The sequence below is a fragment of the Acanthopagrus latus genome, chromosome 6, assembly GCF_904848185.1.
Source record: "Acanthopagrus latus isolate v.2019 chromosome 6, fAcaLat1.1, whole genome shotgun sequence".
In the NCBI taxonomy this organism is placed as follows: Eukaryota; Metazoa; Chordata; class Actinopteri; order Spariformes; family Sparidae; genus Acanthopagrus; species Acanthopagrus latus.
Window position 1 is genome coordinate 6,800,445 of NC_051044.1, and position 21,804 is coordinate 6,822,248.

The window sequence follows — 21,804 nt, forward strand, 5'->3', positions numbered from 1 at the left end:
CCACTTTTCTGCTTGTTGCACACACACACACACACACACACACACACACACACACACACACACATATAAACACTGTTGTAAATCAGCACACAACACACAGTAAACTGTCTGTAGTCCTCACGACGACATAATGAGAATCATGTTTAATTTTTTTAAATTCCTTTTGATTTCCCAAATGGTTCTGTTCTGTTACATTTTTTTTTCACGAGGCTGACTGAAAAGTGGAACCTCAAAGCCGCACCACTTTGATCACTGCCTCTAAATTAACAAGCAGCATGTGAGGCAATTCAAGAGCGACAGTGTCGCCTCTGAGCCTGTTGTGATTGTGGACACCGACCGGAACCGGGATCCGGGATTTGTAACAGCGAGCGCCCTCTCAGGTCCAGGTCCTTGTTGTTGTGATTGGCTGCGTGCAGGTGGCTGGAGAGCGCGCGTGGAGCCCTGGAAAAGTGGCGCTGGCAGAAGGAACTAAGTGGTTGCCTCTGGTATGCTGACCTGTACACGGTCAGTGATGGGAGGTGTGACTGCTGCTTTTCCAAACGGGGCTTTGTGGACCGCAGAGGGCCAGAGCCGGTTTGAAGGGCTGTAAAGGAACCCAGAAGAGAAAGTTAACTACCATGTTACTGCAGCCATTAATTACACTGGTGAGTGATTTGGAACAATAAAAGGCATCTGGGGCCACCCAGATTTAATTGTTCATGAGCACAACTGCTGATGTGTTTCGTCCATACAAAATTTAATGCGCTGAAGTATGTTTGCTCCAGACCAGGGCTGTTCAAAGCAGAGCCCCACGGGCCGAAAGTTGGCCACCAAAAGGAGCGTCAGATGTTTCTGGCAAAGGAGCTTTTCTGAGCAATGAATGGCTTTTTCACACTGTTTGTTTTGTGTGGAGGAAATTCGTCTTTAATTATGTGGGATCCCTAAAAATTTATCGTTTTTGCATAATCTGAGCGGCAGGCAGAGTACATGGTGGCATTTGAAGTACATGGTGACTAAAATACAGCAGAAAATAAACATAAAATGGCTCCTTACAGCTTGTCTGGTGCAATCCCAGCCCTCAGAAACCCTGATATCCCAAATTGATTTGAAAAATCGTCATTCACCATCGTGTTAAAGTCAAAATCTTCACTTTGGCTGTTAAACTACAAGTGTTAGCGTGCAGCCCATCAGAAGTGGGTGCAGTAGGCTCTACCCACATTAGGGTGTAAATATTGTCTTTTCAAACTAATGTGGGATCTCAGGGATTCAGGAGACTCGGATTACGCCGGAGGATCTGTAGGGAGCAGTTTAATGGTTTTAAAAAGTCCCCAGCTACTTCGGTTGTTTAGGAAAATGCTGCAACCCTATTTTTTTCATCGTCATGGTTGTCAGTAGATGAGGACTGGATTTTATTTGTGGGTGAACTCTTCGTATGCTTTGCACCCTTACATTTTTTAAAATGGCAATAGATATATACTTTTTTTGCTTCAGTATATCATCATGAAGTAAATGTTGGCTACGCAATGAAGAGGCTATAGAATAATGACACCATCGCAGTTTAAATTGGCACCCTGTGAACCTCGCTTTCATCAGTGTGATTTTTGTCTACTGTTGGGTACGAAAACTCCCAGGAAAAATGAAGGCTGACTGGCAATCTAGTCAGGCAAGGCAGCCTGGCATTACATGAATGGATAAAAGTATGTTTTGTCCTGTGTTGTTGGTAATTGACACTCCAAGGTAAAATAGAAGCGATGCAGTAATAAAAGCACTTCAGAACACTTGGGGGAAGAAAGTTGTCTGTTCACATTAACAAAACAATACAGGTGTTTGCTTTTAGTCCACCTTCAAGTTTCAGTTTTGGCCCTCCAAAGTAAAAAAAAAAAAAAGTTTGGTAACCCTTGCCCTAGATTTCGTAGCGCTGGTACCTGAAAACTTGATAATATACTGTATTTTCCCAGTTTTAATCTGTACCGTCAGGCGGTGGTGGCATGGCACTTTAAACTGTGGTCTTACCAGAAATTGGCCGGTCAGACCTCTCAAGCTGCCATGTCGAGCCGCTGTCTGGATGCCAGGGTCGCAGAGTGGGCAAAGCATTGGTGTGCTTATGCCCGTAGCTCTCTTCATAATGCGTGACCAAGTAATGAGAGGATGGTGGGGCATGGTGGGCAAACAGCAACTTGGATGGAAGCCCCTGGAAGAGACAATACACAGTAGCTTCGACTTGGCCTATATGCATAGGCCTTTTGCTGGATTAAGATATAGAGGGCATGACCTATTCCTTTACAATAATCTTCAAAAGGCTCACTGTGTGACAGCAGCAAATTGCTCTAACTAGCCTCTAAGTGCCCAGTAGGACTGATGATTTTACGCATTCTTCATGACTGCTGAGTCCGACCAGAAACTTGCTTTCATACAGAGTTTTATCACTGGCCTTTATCTCGGCCGTCAATATTATGCAGAAGTGGCCACAATCTGGAGAAGAAAGCCCTGACTCGCAGGGCTGTGGCAGGCGTTCAATTGGTGTTAATGCCATGAAAGAGCAGTTAAAGGCTGACCTCAGCTCTCAGCAGGGCAGATCTTCTCTCAGAGACGTCTGGCTTGAAGTCCCAGTGGGGCCGGTAGTCCACACGATTGGTGCTGTTGTCTGTCTTTGGCTCCCGAGTGAACTATGTCAGACAGAATAAACAGGCACCGCAAAGAGGAGAGAGGAGAGAGGAGAGAGGAGTGAGGAGAGAGGAAAGAGGAGTGAGGAGAGAGGAAAGAGGAGTGAGGAGAGAGGAAAGAGGAGTGAGGAGAGAGGACGGTAGGCGGGGGGAGATATGTGGGGACTTGAGCAATGAGCCCAGCATGAGGATCAGCAAAGCTCACACTTCAATATCGATCCACACTGTTGTACAGTATTCCTTAAGTCATTTCTCCTCTCAGATCCTGAACCAGCAGCCCGTGGCCGAACCTCACGTCAATGCAATTAGTCTCCAGCTCAGGCCTCTCCCACCAGGAGGCTGTGCTGATGTAGCTGAACTGAGGCTGCCTAATCACTTTGCTATAGATTTGACTACCAGCTGAGGTGCTACAAAAACCCTTGGCGGGCTGCCACCGGTATGACGTCAGGTTTTGTGTCGGCAGCATGAAAAACGCATAGTCTGTGTTCTCACACTCGATTTAAGTTGTGTGCTTAAATTAGAAACTGCTTATTTTGTGAAATAAGCAAGCAGAAATTCTCACCTGAAGCCTGTCTTCCGCCCAGTTGCCTAACAGCACCTTGTTTGCATACTTCTGCTCTATTCTCCAGCCGGTTTGGGCCCACTTATCCGGTGCCGCTGCTTTCAGGTTCATGCCTTACCTGCTGTCAAACAAACCTAACCGGGGACGTCTGAAGCCCTGTTAGGACACGGTTAGCTCATCAAACAGCATGTAGGTGGTTTCACCTGGCTCCATAATAGCACAGGCAGTGCAGGGGAAATAGAAGAGCTCTGTTGCCATGGCTACGGCAAACACTGAAAGGGAAGGCAAGCAGAGCATCCTGGAAGCAAATGGGAGAAGTTTCATATCTGTGCTACAAAGAAATACATTCCTTAAGGCGAGGGCATGACTTCTACCTTTTAGCAGTATACTCTATATTGTTAGAATGGTGCCAGAGAGTGTGTGCAGTCTTCGAGCCCTCAGGCTGCTTTTCATTTTCGGGAATAAAACAGGTGTTGTTTATAGATTTCTGTGTGTTTTGTTTTGTTTTGTTTTTTTTTCCTCCTCTGTGAACACTCAGCTTTTAATGAAGAAGAAGAAGAGGAAGAAGACTCCACCACTGGAGGCCAGTTTTGTTTATTAAAATATAAAAACAAGACGGAAATAAGAAATATATCAATGATCCTATTTTATGATCTTTACAGTGTTTGCACATAGTCAACGACACAATCGACAACCTGCAGTGCAGAGGGAAAGCTGAGCCAGCCCTGGTTAAAGAAGTTAATCATGCCGTGAAATCCCTCCTTCACATGCTGCCAGGTGACGTCTTTTTCCAAGTCAAGCAGCCGTTTCCTATAAAGAATCCCGTCATCCCTCAGGACATCGTACTCACAGGTCAGGATGAAGGTGGGCGGGGTTTTCTGAATGATGGCGTCGTCCGCCAGTAAAGGTGAGACCTCATGTTCCAAACCAGGTTTGATTGCGTGATACACTTGCCCATCATACTCTGGGGTTGGCTGCTCAGAGACGCCCCGTGCAAGGCACTCAGGTGGTAGGTTGGAAGGGGAGAGCCACTCCTTAAAGCACGGCCTGAGCTCGGTGGGGACATGAATGCCTTCCAACACGTCCTGGCACACAGACATGTCCCCATTGATGTACTGTAGGAAATAGAACGCCATCCGGCCACGAAACAATATGGGCACAGCATGATTCTGCTGGTATGAGGGCAGGTTGAAATCTGCCATCTGCAGGGCTGGGTAGATGAGGACCTGAGCGCGGGGGGACGGCAGATGTCCATCCTCTCTCCTCGCCAGCCTTTGGCACAGTGCTGCTGCCAGGTTAGCCCCAGTGCTGTCTCCTCCGACTGCCACTCTGCGTGGGTCTACGCTGAACTCTGCCTCAGCCACAGACAGGAAGTGACACGTCGCTGTCTCGCAGTCATCCAGCTGGGCAGGGTACCTGTGCTCAGGGGCTAATCGGTACCTGAGAGAGGTGAGAGGGACGACGGAGGACAATATGTTGGATTCTGGCTCTTTGCTAGATGGAAGAAGTTTGGGGATATCAACGTGCTTTATGGAAAAAAGTTGCCCTACCCAACAGAAACCACAGTGGTGCCCGACTCTTTGGCGATGTGCCGACAGACTTCATCAACAGAATCTGTTCAGGATTAGCAGAACATCACAGGAATTGAAATAAGTTATGATCTTTTAAAAGAAGCATCAAAGCACTGCAGAGAAAACATGACGCTCTTTTGGTTCTCTCTCTACCTCTACGCTTGTCCTCTTTTATATATCCAGGCCACATTTTTTTTTTTTTTTTTTTTTAGAGAAATTAATTAGACACAAACATTATCCTACAACTGAGGTTTCCCGGAAAACAAATTCAAAACATTTGCAAAGAAGTGTTCCTCAAGCTCATATATTCATGTCCTTCACAAAGGGGTGCCCCGTCCTGAGCCTTTCATACCCAACCACAATAATGTCACCTGTTACCAATGAAGCTATTTAACAAGGTGTTTACAGTCTTTTCTTGCCTCCCTCCAGACTATTTTTTTTTTTAAATGTGTTGGTGGCATATTTACAAAAACCAATGAATCTGATGAGACAAAACATTTCAATGTAATGTCTTTGAACTGTTTTCAACTGTAGCATATGCTGCCCTTAAAGAGATGAAACTTGGTACACAAGTTCTCCATGAGGATGTTCAAGATATATCAAGGCCACATTCTGGTCATTGATAAAATGATGACATTTCTCTGTAGTGAAGCATCCAATTAGCAAAAATTTGGCCAAACCGCTTTGAAATGTGATGTCATTGATCTCTCAGTGGAGCAAGAATGCAAATCTAATTTGACTGAATGTACTAAGGAGGCTGTATGACTGCAGAGTTTTAACACCTAGAGGACATTATGATTATTGCATATTATTGTTATGTACCCATTTCCATTTTCCCAACTGTTTTTTTGTTTTTTTTTAGTAAATTACAATTTTGTTTGTTCATTTAAGTATTTATATATATTTTACAACTTGTTTTATACTTTGTTGGTTGGTCATTGGTTACTATCAATGGTTATGTAAAACATTCAACAACTTGAGAAACTTAAAAAAAATGTGATGAATCGTTAACAAACAGAAATGTCTGAGGCTACACACTCAAACCAGCTTGTTTCCCCTTTTTTCAAAACATATTAAAACATCAGTAATGTTAAATCTCAGTCCTCGAGCCAAATGTGAAATGGAGTGTAGACTGCTCCACAAACAAGATTCAAACAGACAACCAAAACTCTACACAAAGTCATAGAAACTCAGTTATATATCTCAACATATCTCTCATTCACAAAGTCAGTTTAATCCATTTTTACTTCCCACTGAGTATTTCTTACAGTGCAGCATTTCCACCACATTGCTTCAGTAAATTATCTGTGTACCTATACTGCCCGACACCCATCCTCCTCCGTGGAAATACACGAGTGCCCTTCTCAAGCCGTCACACACAGTGGTAGGTTCATAGACTCGCACTGGCACCTCTGAAAATGTCAGGTCCTTCACTCGCAGGCCCGCAGGAACTGGATTTAAGTGAGTCAGGAAACAGGCCACAAACCAGCGGTTGAAGCTGACCTGTTGACAAACACCCAGACGCTGCAGGATCCGGCCCTTGTAGGAGAGGAAGCACACCGTTACCACGAACCCCCCCGAAAAAGGGTTGTGGAAGGGTAAAATCAAAGTGAAAGTTATCCTCTCTGTGTAACCATATTTACTATGACAACATCAAAGCAGGAGAACAGATGACCTTGCTTTGTTTGCACCTTTGTTAGGCTTGATTTCTTATCTAAAATTTCTCTGATCTGAGCTTTATCAGTTGTTGGAGGACAAAGAAAGGAGAGCTGAAAAGGGTAGAGCTGAATTATTTATTTTTTTTCAATCTTGCACAAGCAGAGGTCTTTTACTTTACACTAAGGAATATGTTCTTTTAATGATAATAAAAAAAAAAATAAGTTAATTAAACAGATAGAATAACACGCAGGAAACATAAATTAATAAGCTTGAATTATTCCACGGATGCTGTGGATACTCACCACAATTGCTATGCCGACGAACAAGCCATGAACCATGTGCAGTTTCCCACTATTTGCAACCCCACGAGGAATGTCTGAATTCATCAGCTCGGAGTACACAAGTCCAATTACCAGAAGGAGGAAGGCTGCAACAAGAGCAGCGAAGCCAATTATTAAAATTGCAGAGCCGATGTCCATGGTGCTGCTGGTCTGCTCCGTTAAAGGCGAGTCATTAGGAGTAAATGTTTTATCTGCCCGCTTTCAGCCTCCTGCTTCCTGCCTCCCCTCCCATGTCCACGTGCAATGCATTCTGACCTTGTATTCACTTTATGACATGTTGGGCCTGTGTGGGTGAGCCAGGAAGTAATACCTGTAATTCCTCAACATGTTTTATGGGTTTGTTGTCAAAGTATGTACGTGTTTCCAAAAGAAACCAAGTTGTGCCTTTATGGAATATTACACAGAATATTGTTTTTGATAACAGCAGCGCTTCATTGATTAGTTTAGTATTCTATTGGTCAACTGGAAGAAATTGAATTGCCAACAGTTTTGAAAATATGTCAAACATCTGCTGCTTCCAGCCTCTTTGAAGGGGCTCTGTGGAAATTCTGTGTCATGCTCGGAGCCGGTCGTCAGTTTATGTTAGCAGACTCCATTTCTAAACTAACGTTAGCTACTGCTGCTCTCTGTTAGCGGAGTGTAGAGAGGCACTGACACGAGACACATCAAAAACTTGAAAAAAGTCCTTTGGACTGTTGTGGAAAATCTGACCGTAGCCCTCAGAATGAAATCCACAGTCCGGCAGCATCAGACAGATGAAACACTTCACCCACAGACTTGTATAGACAACCGAGAGAGACAGAGAAGGTCTCATTTGTCTGTAACTAACGTGTAAATGGCAAAACAAATTGTTACATAGAGCCCCTTTAATGCAAAGATTTGCTGCTTTTCTGTGTTACTTATGGCAGTAAATAAAGAGTCTTTGGGTTTTGGAGTGTTGGGCAGACAAAGCAGCGCTTCAAAGACGTCACTTTGACCTCTGCGGAAATTGTGAATATTTTATGGACATTAAAGTTGCAAATGAGCATAAATATAGATGAACAGTAATTGATGAAAAACTGTCATGGGATACAGAGACAGGAGTCGTCGATAGCAAAGGATTCCGATGATGCTTAGCTAGTTTAGAGTGGATACAAAATCCTGGTTTTATTTATTTTGCGCAGTATTGTGTAGTATTTTAACTTTAACTCTCTTTAGTTAACAACAACACGCTCTGTAAGAATGTGAGGATGTGTAGCATGATTGCAAATCATAAACAACACTCAGAGATCATTGGTCGTGTGAGTACAACTGCTTAATGTGGGAAAAAAAGTAGAATAAAGTCTTTGGCGGCACCAGAGGAAGTTGCATGTAATGCAGCTGATGTCACTTAGTGACTAAGTTGGCATTGTGGGTAATGTAGGCACCAGGATTTAGAAACGAAGAAGAATGTGTGGAATAGAAAAAAGGTTATATCTTTGTTTCTGTGGTATTGATTTTGATAAATTGTACAAGTACAAAAGTACAATGCTGGACAAGAGGGCTGTTTATTAAAATCTTGTGCCTACATTACCCACAGTGCAACATGGACACTGAGTGACATCACTGGAAGCTGTTTGTCACATTAAATGCAGCTTCCTCTGGAGCCAAAAAAAGGTTTTCAACATGTTTTTTTCCAAGTTGTAATACTCCTGAAGACCTGTACACACGCTTTCATGAGGAAAATTGGTGGCTTTACCCTTTAAACAAACCCTCTGGTACGAGGTGTGTGTCACTTACATTTATATATATTTACATTCTTTATTGTTGGTGATGTTGTGAAGCACGTTGTTGTTGTTAAAAGTCTGTCTTAAAATAGAACTGTTGTCATTTGGTGTCATTTTGTGGTTCTTGTGTTTTTTGCAACCAACAAAATGATAACAGATTAAACTAACTAACCAGGCAGATTAACTGATAATAATAAGAATCATTATTTGCATCCCTGATTAACATATGAATGTTTTTATCATGCATACTATTTAATAGCACCGATTCTGTTGCCTCCCGATCCCGAACATCCCGTCCCTGATGTTCCTGGTGTTGTTCCTGTTCTCCTTCCTGTTCTTGGTACTGAGGAACGCTCTGCTTCTTACAGCTGCACTCGGCACAGACCGGCATTTTGACTGTCTGGTGTCTGTGAGGGAAGAAAATGTTCAGAGATGCTCCCCGGTGGCTGCCTACATCAAGAAGCACTCTTATCTGAACTTTCACTGCTGATCTGTAGATGGCAGTGATAGCATGAGTATAAATAAACAGGGCCCGCTGAAATATACTCTATTTACATTTTTGCATTCTGCGCGCAGCCGGAACCCATTTGCCAACTTGCTGTAATGCATATCTTTGGACTTCTGTCTTGTTTTAGCTTTTTTTGTTTTGTTTTTTGCAAAGTCCTCTGAGTTCAATTAAATTCCACGTCTGCAGAGAATATTGCGGCACAAGCTTTCCAGTGCAACTTGACTCTGGGTTCAGTTTCTGTAAATCTCAGAAATTTCCCCAAAATGAAGACAGCATCTGGAGTCGTGTTGTCTTGGAGGTTTGAGCAGCCCTCGGGAGCCTCTCTGCCTTCCCTAAGTAGCTGAGCCCAGCACAAAGCAACCATTGTGAGGCTGCTCTTTAAACCCATCCCAGTTGCTGAAAAAGCCCTGCATTCAGCGATACCCAGTAAAAAAAAAAAAAAATCACAGTGCCAGGGCCAAAAATCACAGACTGGAATCTTGTCTGAGGCCCATGAATTCATAGGATTTGTTTAGGAGGTATTCATGCAGTATTCTGTTTGTCACCATGCCGAGCTGCTGAGACTGAGCTGACCTATTTCCCAAATTGCACTGTCACACGCAGAAAGATATAGCCTCTGCTTCAAAAAAAAAAACACAGTTCCCACGACAAACTGGGTTCAAACAACCGATGCGGTTTGGAACATTTGAGACCACGACCGATGTAGGACACAGTGTGTCACATAAAAAAATCATTTTCAGGAAATCCTACAGTGCTCATGCAACAAAAACAACGTTTGATGTGACACAAAGAATCGCCCAGAAGTGACACTGACACACATTCTGAAGCTACAAAATGTGTTTGTAGGTTTGGGTTATTGTTCCGGGAGATAGCAGAGATCAGGAGCTGGCTCAAGGGCACATCAGCATTAGGAAAAGTACCTGTCACAATGGAAGTTGAAGCCAGATTGCCCCATGTAAAGGTAACCACTTCGAATATTATTCAGTTCTTGTATGTTTTCACTCTGACAGCTTCAGTGGGGATGCACATTTTTTTTCAGCCAATACTGATTACCGATATTTACCTGCTTCCTGTGACTGATACCAAAAGGTAACCGATAACTTGACACCTGAGGGGAAAGAAAAGGACTCAGATGTATCCAGCAAAGATGGATAATGTAATATTCCTGATAAAGATCTGCTGAAACTAAATCTAATTTTCCACGACAAACCTACCAAAGGTCTGTCTGACATTGCATAATTTAGCAACTAGTTCAAGGGTTCTCTGGATACGTGGGAGTTCTGAGTGACACGCGAGCTCTGCATGCACAGTTAACCACTAATCACAATCATTCCCGATGAATTTATCAAACAAAGCAGGCCCTACTTTGTTGTTTTATAAAATGGACTCCCCTGCAAAATCACCTTAATTATTCCTGAATGAGGGGCTATTTTCAAATAAAGCTACTGAAGTAAACTAGTGAAAAACAGGTTTTTGTATGTGGGGCAGACGGGACACTGATCTTATAGAATACGATGTTTGGCTGTAGGTTAAACTACCCAACAGTATATGAAGTAGTTCAAATTAGCTCAATCTTCAACATCTACAGCATTAAAGTGTGACATACAGTGATATTAATACAAAAACATCAGATATAATAGAAACATGCTGACAGGGACGATGATTACTTTTCCCTTTTCAGAAACAGACTTGTTAATTTAGTTTTAAATGCATCTGAGGGACGTTATTGATTATTTACAGCCCTTTACCAATTCAAAATGAAGATCCTGGGAATCAGACCCAACAATCAACTATCTTTCTGCTGCATTTAAGAACAACCGGAACAAATCCTACTGATTTTACCTTTGAGATTAATAGTTGTTGAATTGTAATAATGTGACGTGAGGCTCAGAAATGCCCAGTAGAATTGTCCTTCAGATGGGTACTTTTACACCCTTTTTTTTTTTTTTAAAGAAGTTGTATTTTTCATCAGTAGTTTTACTTTAACCAGTCTTTCTTTTTTAACACAGATCTCTGTACTTCTCCTTGAGTAAAGAATGTGTGTACTTCTGCCGTCTCTGAGTATTATTACCTTTACTTGAGTAAAAGGATCCTGACTGATTATTTGGGGGTTAATGTGGTGGTGGCAACTGTCAGGACTCCTGGTTGTGTGTTTGTTCAGTGATTAGCAGTTTGTGTCTCCGTTTGTTTATTTGGTTGGCTTAATTAATGAGGGGGCTGGTGTAAAGATTAATTGATTAGGCCACTCTCAGTCATTTATTGAACAAATAGCTCCATCTGACGCACCCAGGTGAGAATGCTCGGTGGTTCTTAAAGGAGCATTACGTAGTTTTGGGAAGAGAAAGATCTGTACTGACTTTTTTATGCCTAAACAAACTAAATAAACTCTCTTTGTTTCAAGACCGAATAAACAAACGGACCTTAAAGGATGACACAGTTTCATAATGTGTTTTTACTTTGTTTATGCGGCGGACCCTGCCACCTTTCAAGCTCCAAAGAGTGTTCTGGGCACTTTATTTGAGGAGCATGTATAAATATGTCTGAGTTTGAACTGTTTCCTCAATATTAACATTCTGAGTGTGAATTTCTTTGATTTTGCTCTAACTTATAACTTAAGCTGATTGCACCCTTGTTCTTCAACAGGCTTCAGTTCCAGTCACTTATACTAGGTTTTCTCCAAACGTGAATGGGGCGCCCACCTGAGAGGCACTTGAGGCGACCACTGGGGGGACCCCGGACCACGGATTGAGCACCGCCGCTGTAGGCACATAAAGGGGGTGGGGAAGAGGCAAGTACGCAACCACTCAGGGCAGACGGGCACTGGAGCAAAAATATTCATCCCCACTTAACATGTCAATCAGGATTAATGCCCCCACAGACCTCTTCCTCAGGTTCACCCAGGTCCTCTCACTGGTGGAGGCACCGCAGCCAGGGCAGAGGCGCTGATATATAAGACCGGACGGGACCGGAGCGCAGCGCAGCGGCTTCAGTAGCGCACAGCACGTCGCGTCGCCTGGACTTGAGTCTCACGTCTCCGCGTCTCCACCAGTAGTTTGACAGGCGTAATGAGCGATCACTCACACGTTTTGGAGAGCGTGATGCATGTCGACTAACATGTCAGAGCTCCTCCAAGTCACACAACTCTCCTCCTGCTGCTGCTGCTCCTGCCTGCTCGCTCTGCCTCCGTCTGTGGATTACCCGTGCAGCAGTTTGTGAGGCTGCACATGAGCTGCTGCTGTTTCTTCTTGTTGTTGTTGTTGTTGTTTGCATGCGGACAAACTTGCGGGAGCTGCAGGGTCGCTGTGTTTTGGAGGACATCGGCCGCGTCGTGCGCGTAAAAAGGAGAAAAAAACAAACAAACTTGCAGCGTAAACACTTCTCCTGTGTCTGTCGGCTGCTGCCTGCGAGCGCTCCCCCGACATGGAGCTGAAGAGCGCGTGTCGTATGTTCCTCTTCCCGGTCCAGATGCTCTACTACCTGGTCCGAGCCAGTCTGGCGTCCCTGCTGCCGAGCAGGAGGAAGGACCTGAGCAGGGAGGTGGTGTTGATCACCGGCGGGGGACGAGGCATCGGGCGACACCTGGCCAAGGAGTTCGCCAAGCAGGGGGCCAGAAAGGTAAAAATACCGTTTCACTCCAGCCAACTTGTTGCACCCACACAGCTCCCTCCTGACTTTTCAAGTTATTTTGCAAAAAAAAAAAAAAAAAAAAAAAAGTTTATTTGGGTTCAGTAGTACTTGGGCAGCCTGATTTCCTTCACACACACACACACACACACACACACACACACACACACACACACACACACACACACACACACACACCTCCTCCTCCTCCTCCACCTCCCAGTAGCAGGGTCAGTCATGTCCACCCTGCCCCATGTGTATTGTTGTTACTGTTCTCTGGAAGCAGGGATCATAACCTCTAAGTAGCCTCGTTGGGCCAGCGAGACCGGAGACACTGGCCTCAATTTTGGTTGGTGTATTGCACAACAGCTCGGGTCAACCAGGGGCCGGGCCTGGGCAGCCTGTATGGCTGATTGATGTGATTGTAAGTGCTGCATTGAGCTGACACTCATTCTGCTGAGGTCTGGGGTTGATTCGAGTCTTACTGACGTGTCCAGAAAAGTGTTTTATCCAAAGATTAAGGCATTGACTCCATGTGCCTGTGAGTGTGTGTGTGTGTGTGTGTGTGTGTGTGTGTGTGTGTGTGTGTGTGTGTGCCTCACTGCTTCAAAGACACTCACACAATAACACTCCTGCTCTGAGCTTATTATAGTTTTAATGGTTTCTTGCCCTCTTTTGAGCAGTCTTTGCTCTGTTGTAAAAATGCGCCAACATATCTCAGCACAACAAAAGGCTCCATGATGCCTTTTAATAAGAGCCAGATCATGTTTTGTTTTCAGGACGTCAGACGCCTCTTTATGGAGTTTAATCGGAAAGTAAGTGATCCCAACACAAACACAGTGAGGGAGGAACAGATCACAGTGTCTTGGATTGCTCACAAAGCTAAAGTGGCGATTCTGACCCCGCTGCTTGTTATTATCAACATCAGAGCTCGATTACATTCAGAGTGAAAGAGGGGCAATATCCAACTCCAAAGGTTTTTGTTAAGGTTAAGGTCCAAATCTCGCTCTCCAGACTGAAGTAAACATGAATGTTTGGTTCAGACCCAAACAAATGATGACATCACCATGATTTTGAGAGCATTTCAGTGAAATTGTGATTTCAGATATTCTTCCCATTAATCATGTGACTCATGCCGCAATCGCGATATCAGTCAAAAATAATCGCGATGCAGTTTTCGGATCATATCATGCAGCCATTACAATGACTCATCATCATGTTTCCCAGCTGGATGTTAAGTTGAATTTTGCATGATGTCGTCCACCAGGGTTCGGTTATGTTGAGATTCAGAGGGGCTGCGATGTGATCACAAAATGATTAGCCGTGCATTTGAATTAGGGCGGCGCAGTTAACCGAAACATGATCTAAATGGGAGACCTTGCGTAGAAAGCCTGTTCTCCAGCTGTAGGAACACCATGTTTGTTCGGTACAGATCCTAACAAAGGTCCCAGCTTCATGATTTTTAAGTGTTTTTTTTTTCAGTGAAATTCAGTCTAAAACTTGCCCAAAATAATCATCAAACTGTGAATAAATGGCAGTTTTGACTTTATAGTGTCTTTGTATTGTGTCGCAGCGCTATCTACTGAAGTTAGCATGCTAACCAACTAGCCCCATCCTGTCCTGGTCCCAGCCTCCTGTGCTGGCTGTGCAAACACTAACGTTCCCGTGGACTCTGAGCTCACAGTCCAAACTGCAACTTGCATGGCTATCTGAGCTAACGGGGCTAAGAACCTAGTGGCAGCTACAATTAGTAGCAGTTAGCGGTGAAAACATAAAATAATTGCTGTCATCCATAATTAAAAAAAACAAAACACAAATCAATTAACTTCAGAACGTAAACACACCGCACATGTTCACATGTGTTGCCTTTCACCATCCATTAGGTTCAGTTAAAGAAACATGCAGCCTTGTCTTATAAATATATTTTCTGCATGGAGATGTAACCTTTAAGAGAGTACAGTGATGCATCTTGGAATCATGTTTTCCCACCCACCCCTGTCGTCCATGCTCCGGAACATGTGTGTGAGGCGACCCCGAAGTTACCGGATTACACGGCTGAGCTGCAGTGAATCATTGGATATCATATTTGCAAACTCTAAAATTGCAAATCGATATTGTCCCTGGAACTAATCCAGTTCCGCCAGCGTCAGAGAATCATCCAACCCATCAAACCAGTGGACCCCCCCCCCCCCCCCCACTCCTCACCCTCGCCATCCCTCACCCCACCCTAACAAGGAGCCGTCACTTGGGCCTGAAATGCTCCAGTGGCTACACACACACACAGCACCTCATCCCTGCAGGTCGGGCTTCATTCCCATCATCACCTCCGGCTACACTTTGTCTCCCAATCCAGCGGGTGAACATTCCACAGCTGAGTGCCTGATGAGCCGCCGGTGTCCCTTCAGCGGGGACGTGTTAACACAGCGCGGCGCTATTTTTTCTTTTCTTTCTTTTTTTTTTTTTGATCACCTCAGATGGGAGTCGTCATTACTCGGGGAGGGGGGGGAACGGTGGTAATTTTCCCTGCTAGTAAGCGGTGAGCAGCCCAGCTGAGTGCTGCAGGTTGTAATTATCAGTACTTGTGTGACACGGGCTCATCTCACATGCTCTCTCTCAAGGCGCAATTTTGAGCAGCTAGAAAATATTGCTGAAAGCTTGATGAAATGCTAACTGCTCGCCCTCTGTCTTTCAATGCGTCTCCTTGGGGAACGAGCCAGAAGAAACGGGCGGGTTTTTAAAAGCTTTTGCTCTGCAGCTGCACAACAAAGGATGTCACCACGCTTTTCAGCACCCCCATTGTTGGGTATTATCAAGGTGTGAAGGCTTTGAAAACAACACCTGTGGTAATGTGTATGACAATTACTCCCTGCCTTAAGAGATGCTAAAAGGGAATAGGACGGTAATTATGAATAGGGCTAACCTCCGCGAACCCGCGCTCACCCCAGTCTGAGCCCCTTTGTGATTGGCAGCCGGAATTTCCTTTCCCCTCTCCTCGGCTTTGGTGTTTTCACGGTGTGAGGAAGACTAACTACAGCGCTGATGAAAGAATCCGGCGAGATGGAGAGCCGAGGACTCAGGAGGGGAGCCAGGTCTTCTTGTGTGCTGTTGGGAGGGGGGGGACCGTTGCAGAACGAAGCCCCGAAACAATAAAACCAGACCAGAAGTATTTTCTCGAGAGCGGCATCCAAGTTCAGAGCGCCGCTAGAGGTCTTTTCAGAACAACTCCAGTAAATTGCTGACAACTTAAAACAGCAGAACTCTTCAAAGCTCCTTCAAAGTATTTTCCACCATGACAACAACTGCAGAAGAAAGCGGTCGCAGAAAACATGGATTTTATGTGGCTGTTAACGTTACATAAAGCGGTCAGTGCACGGAAGATCAACCAAACTGAGGCACTGACAACAGGTTTATGTCACTGTGTGTGTGTTTGTGTGTGTGTGTTTGTGTGTGTTGGGGCTGGAGGCGGGAAGCACACCGCTCCCAGCTGGGTATTGCCCTGCAGCTGACCTTGCTGTCTCCGCAGTAATTAGACAGCGGCAGGCGACTGCCTCCTGAACTCCTGCTGCCCCCTCTGTGTGCCGCCTCTCTGCTGGCCCATACAATGGGTGTGAAAAGGAGGGTTCATACCCAACCCATACATTCAGGCCTGAGAGATAGAGTATCACTGTAATTCAGCTGGGAGCTACCGGGGGACACGGAGACACACACCGCAGCCGGTGTTGACTGGCATCTCCAGTCCCTCTCGAGGTCTCGTGTCGGAGTTTCAGCGACGTTAATTCGTCGATCGGACGGCTTTTACTTCCAGCGCGTGCTGAAGCCTCGTTAGGCACGCCTGGTTAGAAACAATCACCGGCGTACGACTTATAGCGAAGGCGGCTTGTGCAAGGTCAATTAAAAACTGTTTTCTTACTGTTTCTATCCAGATAGCAATTTGGCCGGTGCTTGTTTGTACTGAGGGTCCTGTGTGTTGTGACGGGTGATAAACCTAATGAATTAAATAACATTTTAACAGGAGAGCACAGTTTGAGTGCTGACTTTTAATGAGAGCTGTCAGCTTTGTTTGTAAGGCTCAAATCCTATTAAAAGCTTTCAGTTATTTATCAAGACCTGTCTGCCTTCGCTGATTACTCAAACAGGCTTGCAAATGAAGCAAACACAAGGAAAAAAAAAAAAGCTCCAATCAAAAAGCAACTCAAACAAGGGGCCCGTTCACAGAGGGAGCCAAACCCCTCATTGCTTCTGATCTGATAAAGAAATAAAAGAACGCATTCCAGACTGTAATCTTTGACGTCTCTGGAGCTTTACCCTGTCAGTGTTTCTGTGTTTGACTCACTTACTATCAGACAGCTATTGACACACGGAGTGCAACATTAAAAGCAGAACCGCGGCGCAGTAATTTGATGATTTCTAAGGGCCGTGTCTGCGCAAATTAACACGCTGTCAATGCCAGTATGTTGTGTTTGGCTCCGGATAAACACTGGGTAAATTTGAGGAGATTGGCGCTGATCTGAAAGTGTGGTGTTACCGCTGGGAGGACGGGTTCAGTATGCGCAAAAGATGACGTGTGATCATCGGTGGCAATGGGAAGCCACACACACACACACTCTCTTGTGTGTGTTTGTGTTCGTATGGTACACACACGCAGCTTGTCTGTCGCTCACGTACACAAGATCACTTTCCAGTAGACTTTTTGCTCAAATATTAACCTTGGTCACGGGCGACTGGCCAAATCCCACACTGGCGTCCTCAGCACTTCTCACACACGCACTGTTTTCAGACTCCCTGACCAGAAATGACGGGGCTCATCTGCCCAACAGGCCGTGTAATCTCTTTGAGAATTTGTGTTTGAGAGATGAGGAGGGCTCACCCCCTGATTTCATTACCTTTCCCTGACCCCGAAGACTGACAGATCTAATTGCCCAATCACTAGTCCCCCACCTCCATCCAACCCCATGTTCCCTGCTCAAATGACCGGCCTTCATTTAGTCTCCGGGCGGATGAAGAGACAGTTCATTCACACAGCAGCCCCCGAGCCTTTAATCTTGCTCGAAAACTATTTGTTGGAGTGAAAATGGCCTCTCTGTTCTCTGAATGAAAGGAACATCGCTGCCCAAAGATCCCCACAGCCACACCGGGCCCGACTGCCAGAAAAAATTGTGCAAAAACCGACGTAATGTTATGTTGATGACTAACTGTGAAAACAAACCCTTTTGTTCCATTTATAGGCTACAGTTCACTCGCTTCTGATCTCGGCACAGTTTTGGTGCATGCAGAACATTTCCCTATTTGTTTTCTAACCTTTTTAAATGTTTTTTTTTTTTTTTTTGCTAGGTGATCCTGTGGGGCCGAACAGAGAAGTGCCTCAAAGAAACAGCCGAAGAGATCTCTGTCTCAGGAACAGAGTGCCACTACTTCCTGTGTGATGTGGCCAATCGGGAGGAAGTCTACAAGCAAGCCAAGGTGGTTAGAGAAAAGGTACACCAGTTTTTATATTTAGAGACGTTTTCCGCTCACACAAAAAGGCTCAGTGTTTGCACACAGTGAACCTCTTCATAAAGCATGTCTCTGTGATGCCTCTCTGTCTCCTCTCCTATGTATACTGGCTCTGAGCCGCTGTCGCTCCCATCTGGTGTATAGATTACACTTCATCTGAAATATCTGAATATGAGCGGGGAATATTGCTGAAAGCTCTGGTGCAGCACAACTGTGTCATCTCACGAAGGCAGACACAAAACACAAAGATCTTTAACAGCGTTTTCCTTTTTTCCCTCCCTTCGCCGTGCTTTTCAATCTCAGGTCGGAGATGTTACGATACTGGTGAACAATGCAGCTGTAGTCCACGGCAAGAGTCTGATGGACAGCGACGACGACGCCCTTCTGAAATCCCAACACATCAACACCATGGGACAGTTCTGGGTAAGACTCACAGGAAATTAAAGCAGAGGGGAAGCTCGCATGCAGAAGTAGGGGGAATTCCTCCAAGCAGATTATCCTTATCGTTTTCATATTTTGATTATAGCGTGGCAGTATTTACAGTAGGCACCCCCGGACTTGTCAATCACAGCTGCTATTATGGCAGGTTAAGTAGGGTACTTCCAATTCTCTTCTCAGCCCCCGAAACATCAGAGGGGATTTGAAACTTGTGGCATTTTTTTTTTTTTTTTTTTTTGAATGGAGATCAAAAGGCTGTAATATGCAGACAGAAATGCAATTATCAACTAAATGGAAATAGAAATTTCATCTGTGGTTCCACTGCGGGCCTGTTCCTCCTGTCTGTTCTCCTTTTTTCACTCCGCTGATTATATTTCACCTTCTATTTGTATGCTTCCTTCCACCCTGAATTAATTCTCCGACTTCATTTAACCCTTTTTTTTTCTTCCCTCGCCCACAGACTACAAAAGCCTTCCTGCCCCGGATGCTGGAGCTGCAGCACGGACATGTCGTGTGCATAAACTCCATCCTGTCCCAGTCTCCCATCCCCGGAGCCATAGACTACTGCACCTCCAAGGCCTCGTCGCTGGCCTTCATGGAGAGCCTGACGCTGGGCCTGCTGGACTGTCCCGGTGTCGGCTGCACCACCGTGCTTCCCTTCCACACCAACACAGAGATGTTCCAGGGCATGAGAGTCAGGTATTTATGCATATAGATATACATATTTGTTATTTATTTATAGCCAAGCTGGAGGCATAGCAATTCATGTTCCCCACAGGATGAACCATACGGACAGTGGGGATCTTTCCTTGTGAGCCACATTGAAATTTATAGTTCAGAGAGAATATTTTATCAACTACTGGATGGATTTCTGGGAACTTATATTTCCAAGGTCCCTTAAGGATCCATTCTATTATTATTACTTATTCATCCAGCCCCAGCAGTTCTTACTTAAAAGAAAACTGGTTTTGTTGGATATGTTTGGTTCCCAGACAATGTCTCGGATGAACTTTAGTGATCCCCTGACTTTTCCTTTTTTTAATGAGCTACTCCCTCGTAGACCCTAATAAAAGACAATCGCAGTGCCTGGAATCTAAAGTGAAAGTTTATGACTTTGCGCAACTGTCTGGGATTTTGCAGATACTCCCCCACAGTTTCATTGTGACTCAGAAAATTATTGATCGACTTGGCCTTAACAAAAAACAGTTTGAGAGACTGATCAAAAGTAGTAGCATCTCAATCACCCAAAAAAACGGGTCTACCTGGTCATCATTCATTAAGCAGTTCACCGATTGTGCAGCTGCCGTTCTGATGCTTTAAAGGTGTGATATGTAACGGTTGGGCACATGTCGTATTGATTCTCAAAACAAAAATGGGCGGTATATTTGCTTGAGTGCCCGCTAACTGCTGTTAACTGCAGTTGCCGTTTGCTAGTTAGCTCAGTTAGCCGTGCAGCTAGTTGTTGCTGTTTACAGCACTGGAACAGGAGCTTTGGACCCAGATGGTAACAGGCTAGCTGCTTAGCATGTTAACTTCAGTAGATATCTACACAGCACACAATACACTGATGTTATAATGTCAAGCTGTTATTTATTCACATTCATAGTTTAATTTTTCAGTCATATTGCACCTTTCTATCTATAATAGTGCGACACAGACTCCTCTCATACATGTGTACGAGTATGCCCATATTTACTATCATGTCTTATATACAGTTCGGCAGCTTACACCAACAATTAACCTAAGATTAGCTGCCATATTAGCATGTCAAGCTAAGGCAGGCTTTGTTGGCACCGTAAATTAACATTATTTGTTCAGAGTGTTTCTCATTTTATCAGAATGATCGTCATTTAATGTGAAAACTACAATCTTTTCTCTTGTAGGTTTCCTCAGCTCTTTCCTCCTCTCAAACCTGAGGTGGTTGCTCAGAGGACCGTGGATGCAGTCAGAGCAGACAAGGCCTTCCTCTACCTGCCCTGGACTATGCATGCTCTTGTCATTCTAAAAAGGTAAAAAGAAAAATAAATATATAAAAGTAACTGTAATTTGACATTTCTTGTCTCGTTTTCATCTGTGTCGTCTCATGCTTAACATTCCCTCCTTTGTCTTTATGCTCTTTTTTTATAGCTTCATGCCACAAGTTGCACTTGAAGAAATCCACAAATTTACTGGGAGTTATACCTGCATGAACACATTCAAAGGGAGGACATGAGCCGGGATTGCGCCCAATGGGAGCGCGGCCTCAACAGCTCTGAGGTGTAAATGAAGGGAATATGGACCTTAAGACATACGGAGGTGGAGGAGGCCACATGATAGTGTGAAGACAAACACTTAGGGGACATGCAAGGTGGTTCCTCCTGCAGGTAGAATTAATTTGATAAACTGCAGGACACACCCTGGTCCCATTTGTATGTGTGTGTGTGTGTGTGTGCGTGTGTGTGTGTGTGTGCATGCATGTGTATAGTATGGAAAACTGAATGCCATTTTCACTTTGAACAGAAGCCATGCATAGGACTGTACCAGTAGTTATTCTGGGAGTTTTTTTGACACTTGTTTTTAGTCTGTTTTTACACTTCTTCTGTTTTTTGTTTTTTTTTAATTCTCCTTTTAACGTGTCTTTGAATCAAACAAGATAATAAAATGGAGTTTTAGAGATGCGCCGTGTTTCTTTTTATGCATGATGGAAATGGGGAAAAAAGTGAACACTTGGGAGGCACAACGTTGCTTTGTGTCTGGGTTTTGACTCCCATGGCAGCGTGATAACAACTTTTGATTTATTCCAAGCATGAGATCAGCGACTGTGACACACGATGTTGTCAAAACATTAAACACAAGCTTGGGGCAGAATGTGTATAATTGTTTGTTCTCCTGCTGTCAGAAAATGGTGCGGGGGGGGGGGGGGGGGGTAATGCTGCATAAATACAGTGAACTCAAAACAAGTCGGTCAGGACCTCTTCGTCACACAGTCGTCTAAACCACACTGAGTGAACATGCACAGACAGAGACACTGTTGTATTTATTGAGCCCTGAAAGGACAGAACTCCTCTGAGGGACTGAAGTTGAAGAAAACTTCTGAAAAATAAACTTTTATTGCTCATTATAAAGATACCAGTATATCATTCGGTTTTGTTACGTTGGCTCGCTTTCATAAAGTCTTACAATGTCTGCCCGCTACACGTTTGTGGTGGTAGATCATATAAATGTGACTTGCATTAGCAAAA

General features: G+C 44.4%; 3 protein-coding genes across 5 annotated transcripts; 1 reads left to right on the forward strand and 2 right to left on the reverse strand.

The window, feature by feature from the left end:
- Positions 1-128: 128 nt before the first annotated feature.
- c6h1orf158 (chromosome 6 C1orf158 homolog) lies at positions 129-3,452 on the reverse strand. The gene is made up of 4 exons (XM_037102121.1): positions 3,205-3,452; positions 2,535-2,645; positions 1,993-2,170; positions 129-583 (listed from the first exon to the last, which is right to left on the reverse strand). The coding sequence occupies exons 1-4, from the start codon at positions 3,313-3,315 to the stop codon at positions 288-290; spliced, it is 696 nt and encodes a 231-aa protein (XP_036958016.1). The 5' UTR covers positions 3,316-3,452; the 3' UTR covers positions 129-287.
- Positions 3,453-3,578: 126 nt separating this feature from the next.
- On the reverse strand, positions 3,579-11,855 carry aadacl4 (arylacetamide deacetylase-like 4). 3 transcript variants are annotated; one of them, XM_037102118.1, is made up of 6 exons: positions 11,728-11,855; positions 10,092-10,136; positions 6,737-6,861; positions 6,089-6,314; positions 4,755-4,818; positions 3,579-4,644 (listed from the first exon to the last, which is right to left on the reverse strand). In XM_037102118.1, the coding sequence occupies exons 3-6, from the start codon at positions 6,818-6,820 to the stop codon at positions 3,861-3,863; spliced, it is 1,158 nt and encodes a 385-aa protein (XP_036958013.1). In that variant the 5' UTR covers positions 6,821-6,861; positions 10,092-10,136; positions 11,728-11,855; the 3' UTR covers positions 3,579-3,860. The 3 variants fall into 3 exon arrangements, with proteins under 3 accessions (XP_036958013.1, XP_036958014.1, XP_036958012.1); XM_037102119.1 differs by lacking the exon at positions 10,092-10,136 and having other exon boundaries at positions 11,728-11,790; XM_037102117.1 differs by lacking the exons at positions 10,092-10,136; positions 11,728-11,855 and having other exon boundaries at positions 6,737-7,141.
- Positions 11,850-21,240, forward strand: dhrs3b (dehydrogenase/reductase (SDR family) member 3b). The gene is made up of 6 exons (XM_037102120.1): positions 11,850-12,643; positions 17,984-18,127; positions 18,449-18,568; positions 19,044-19,282; positions 20,467-20,592; positions 20,711-21,240. Exons 1-6 carry the CDS (start codon positions 12,449-12,451, stop codon positions 20,793-20,795), a joined length of 909 nt encoding a protein of 302 aa, XP_036958015.1. The 5' UTR covers positions 11,850-12,448; the 3' UTR covers positions 20,796-21,240.
- The last annotated feature ends 564 nt before the right edge of the window (positions 21,241-21,804 follow it).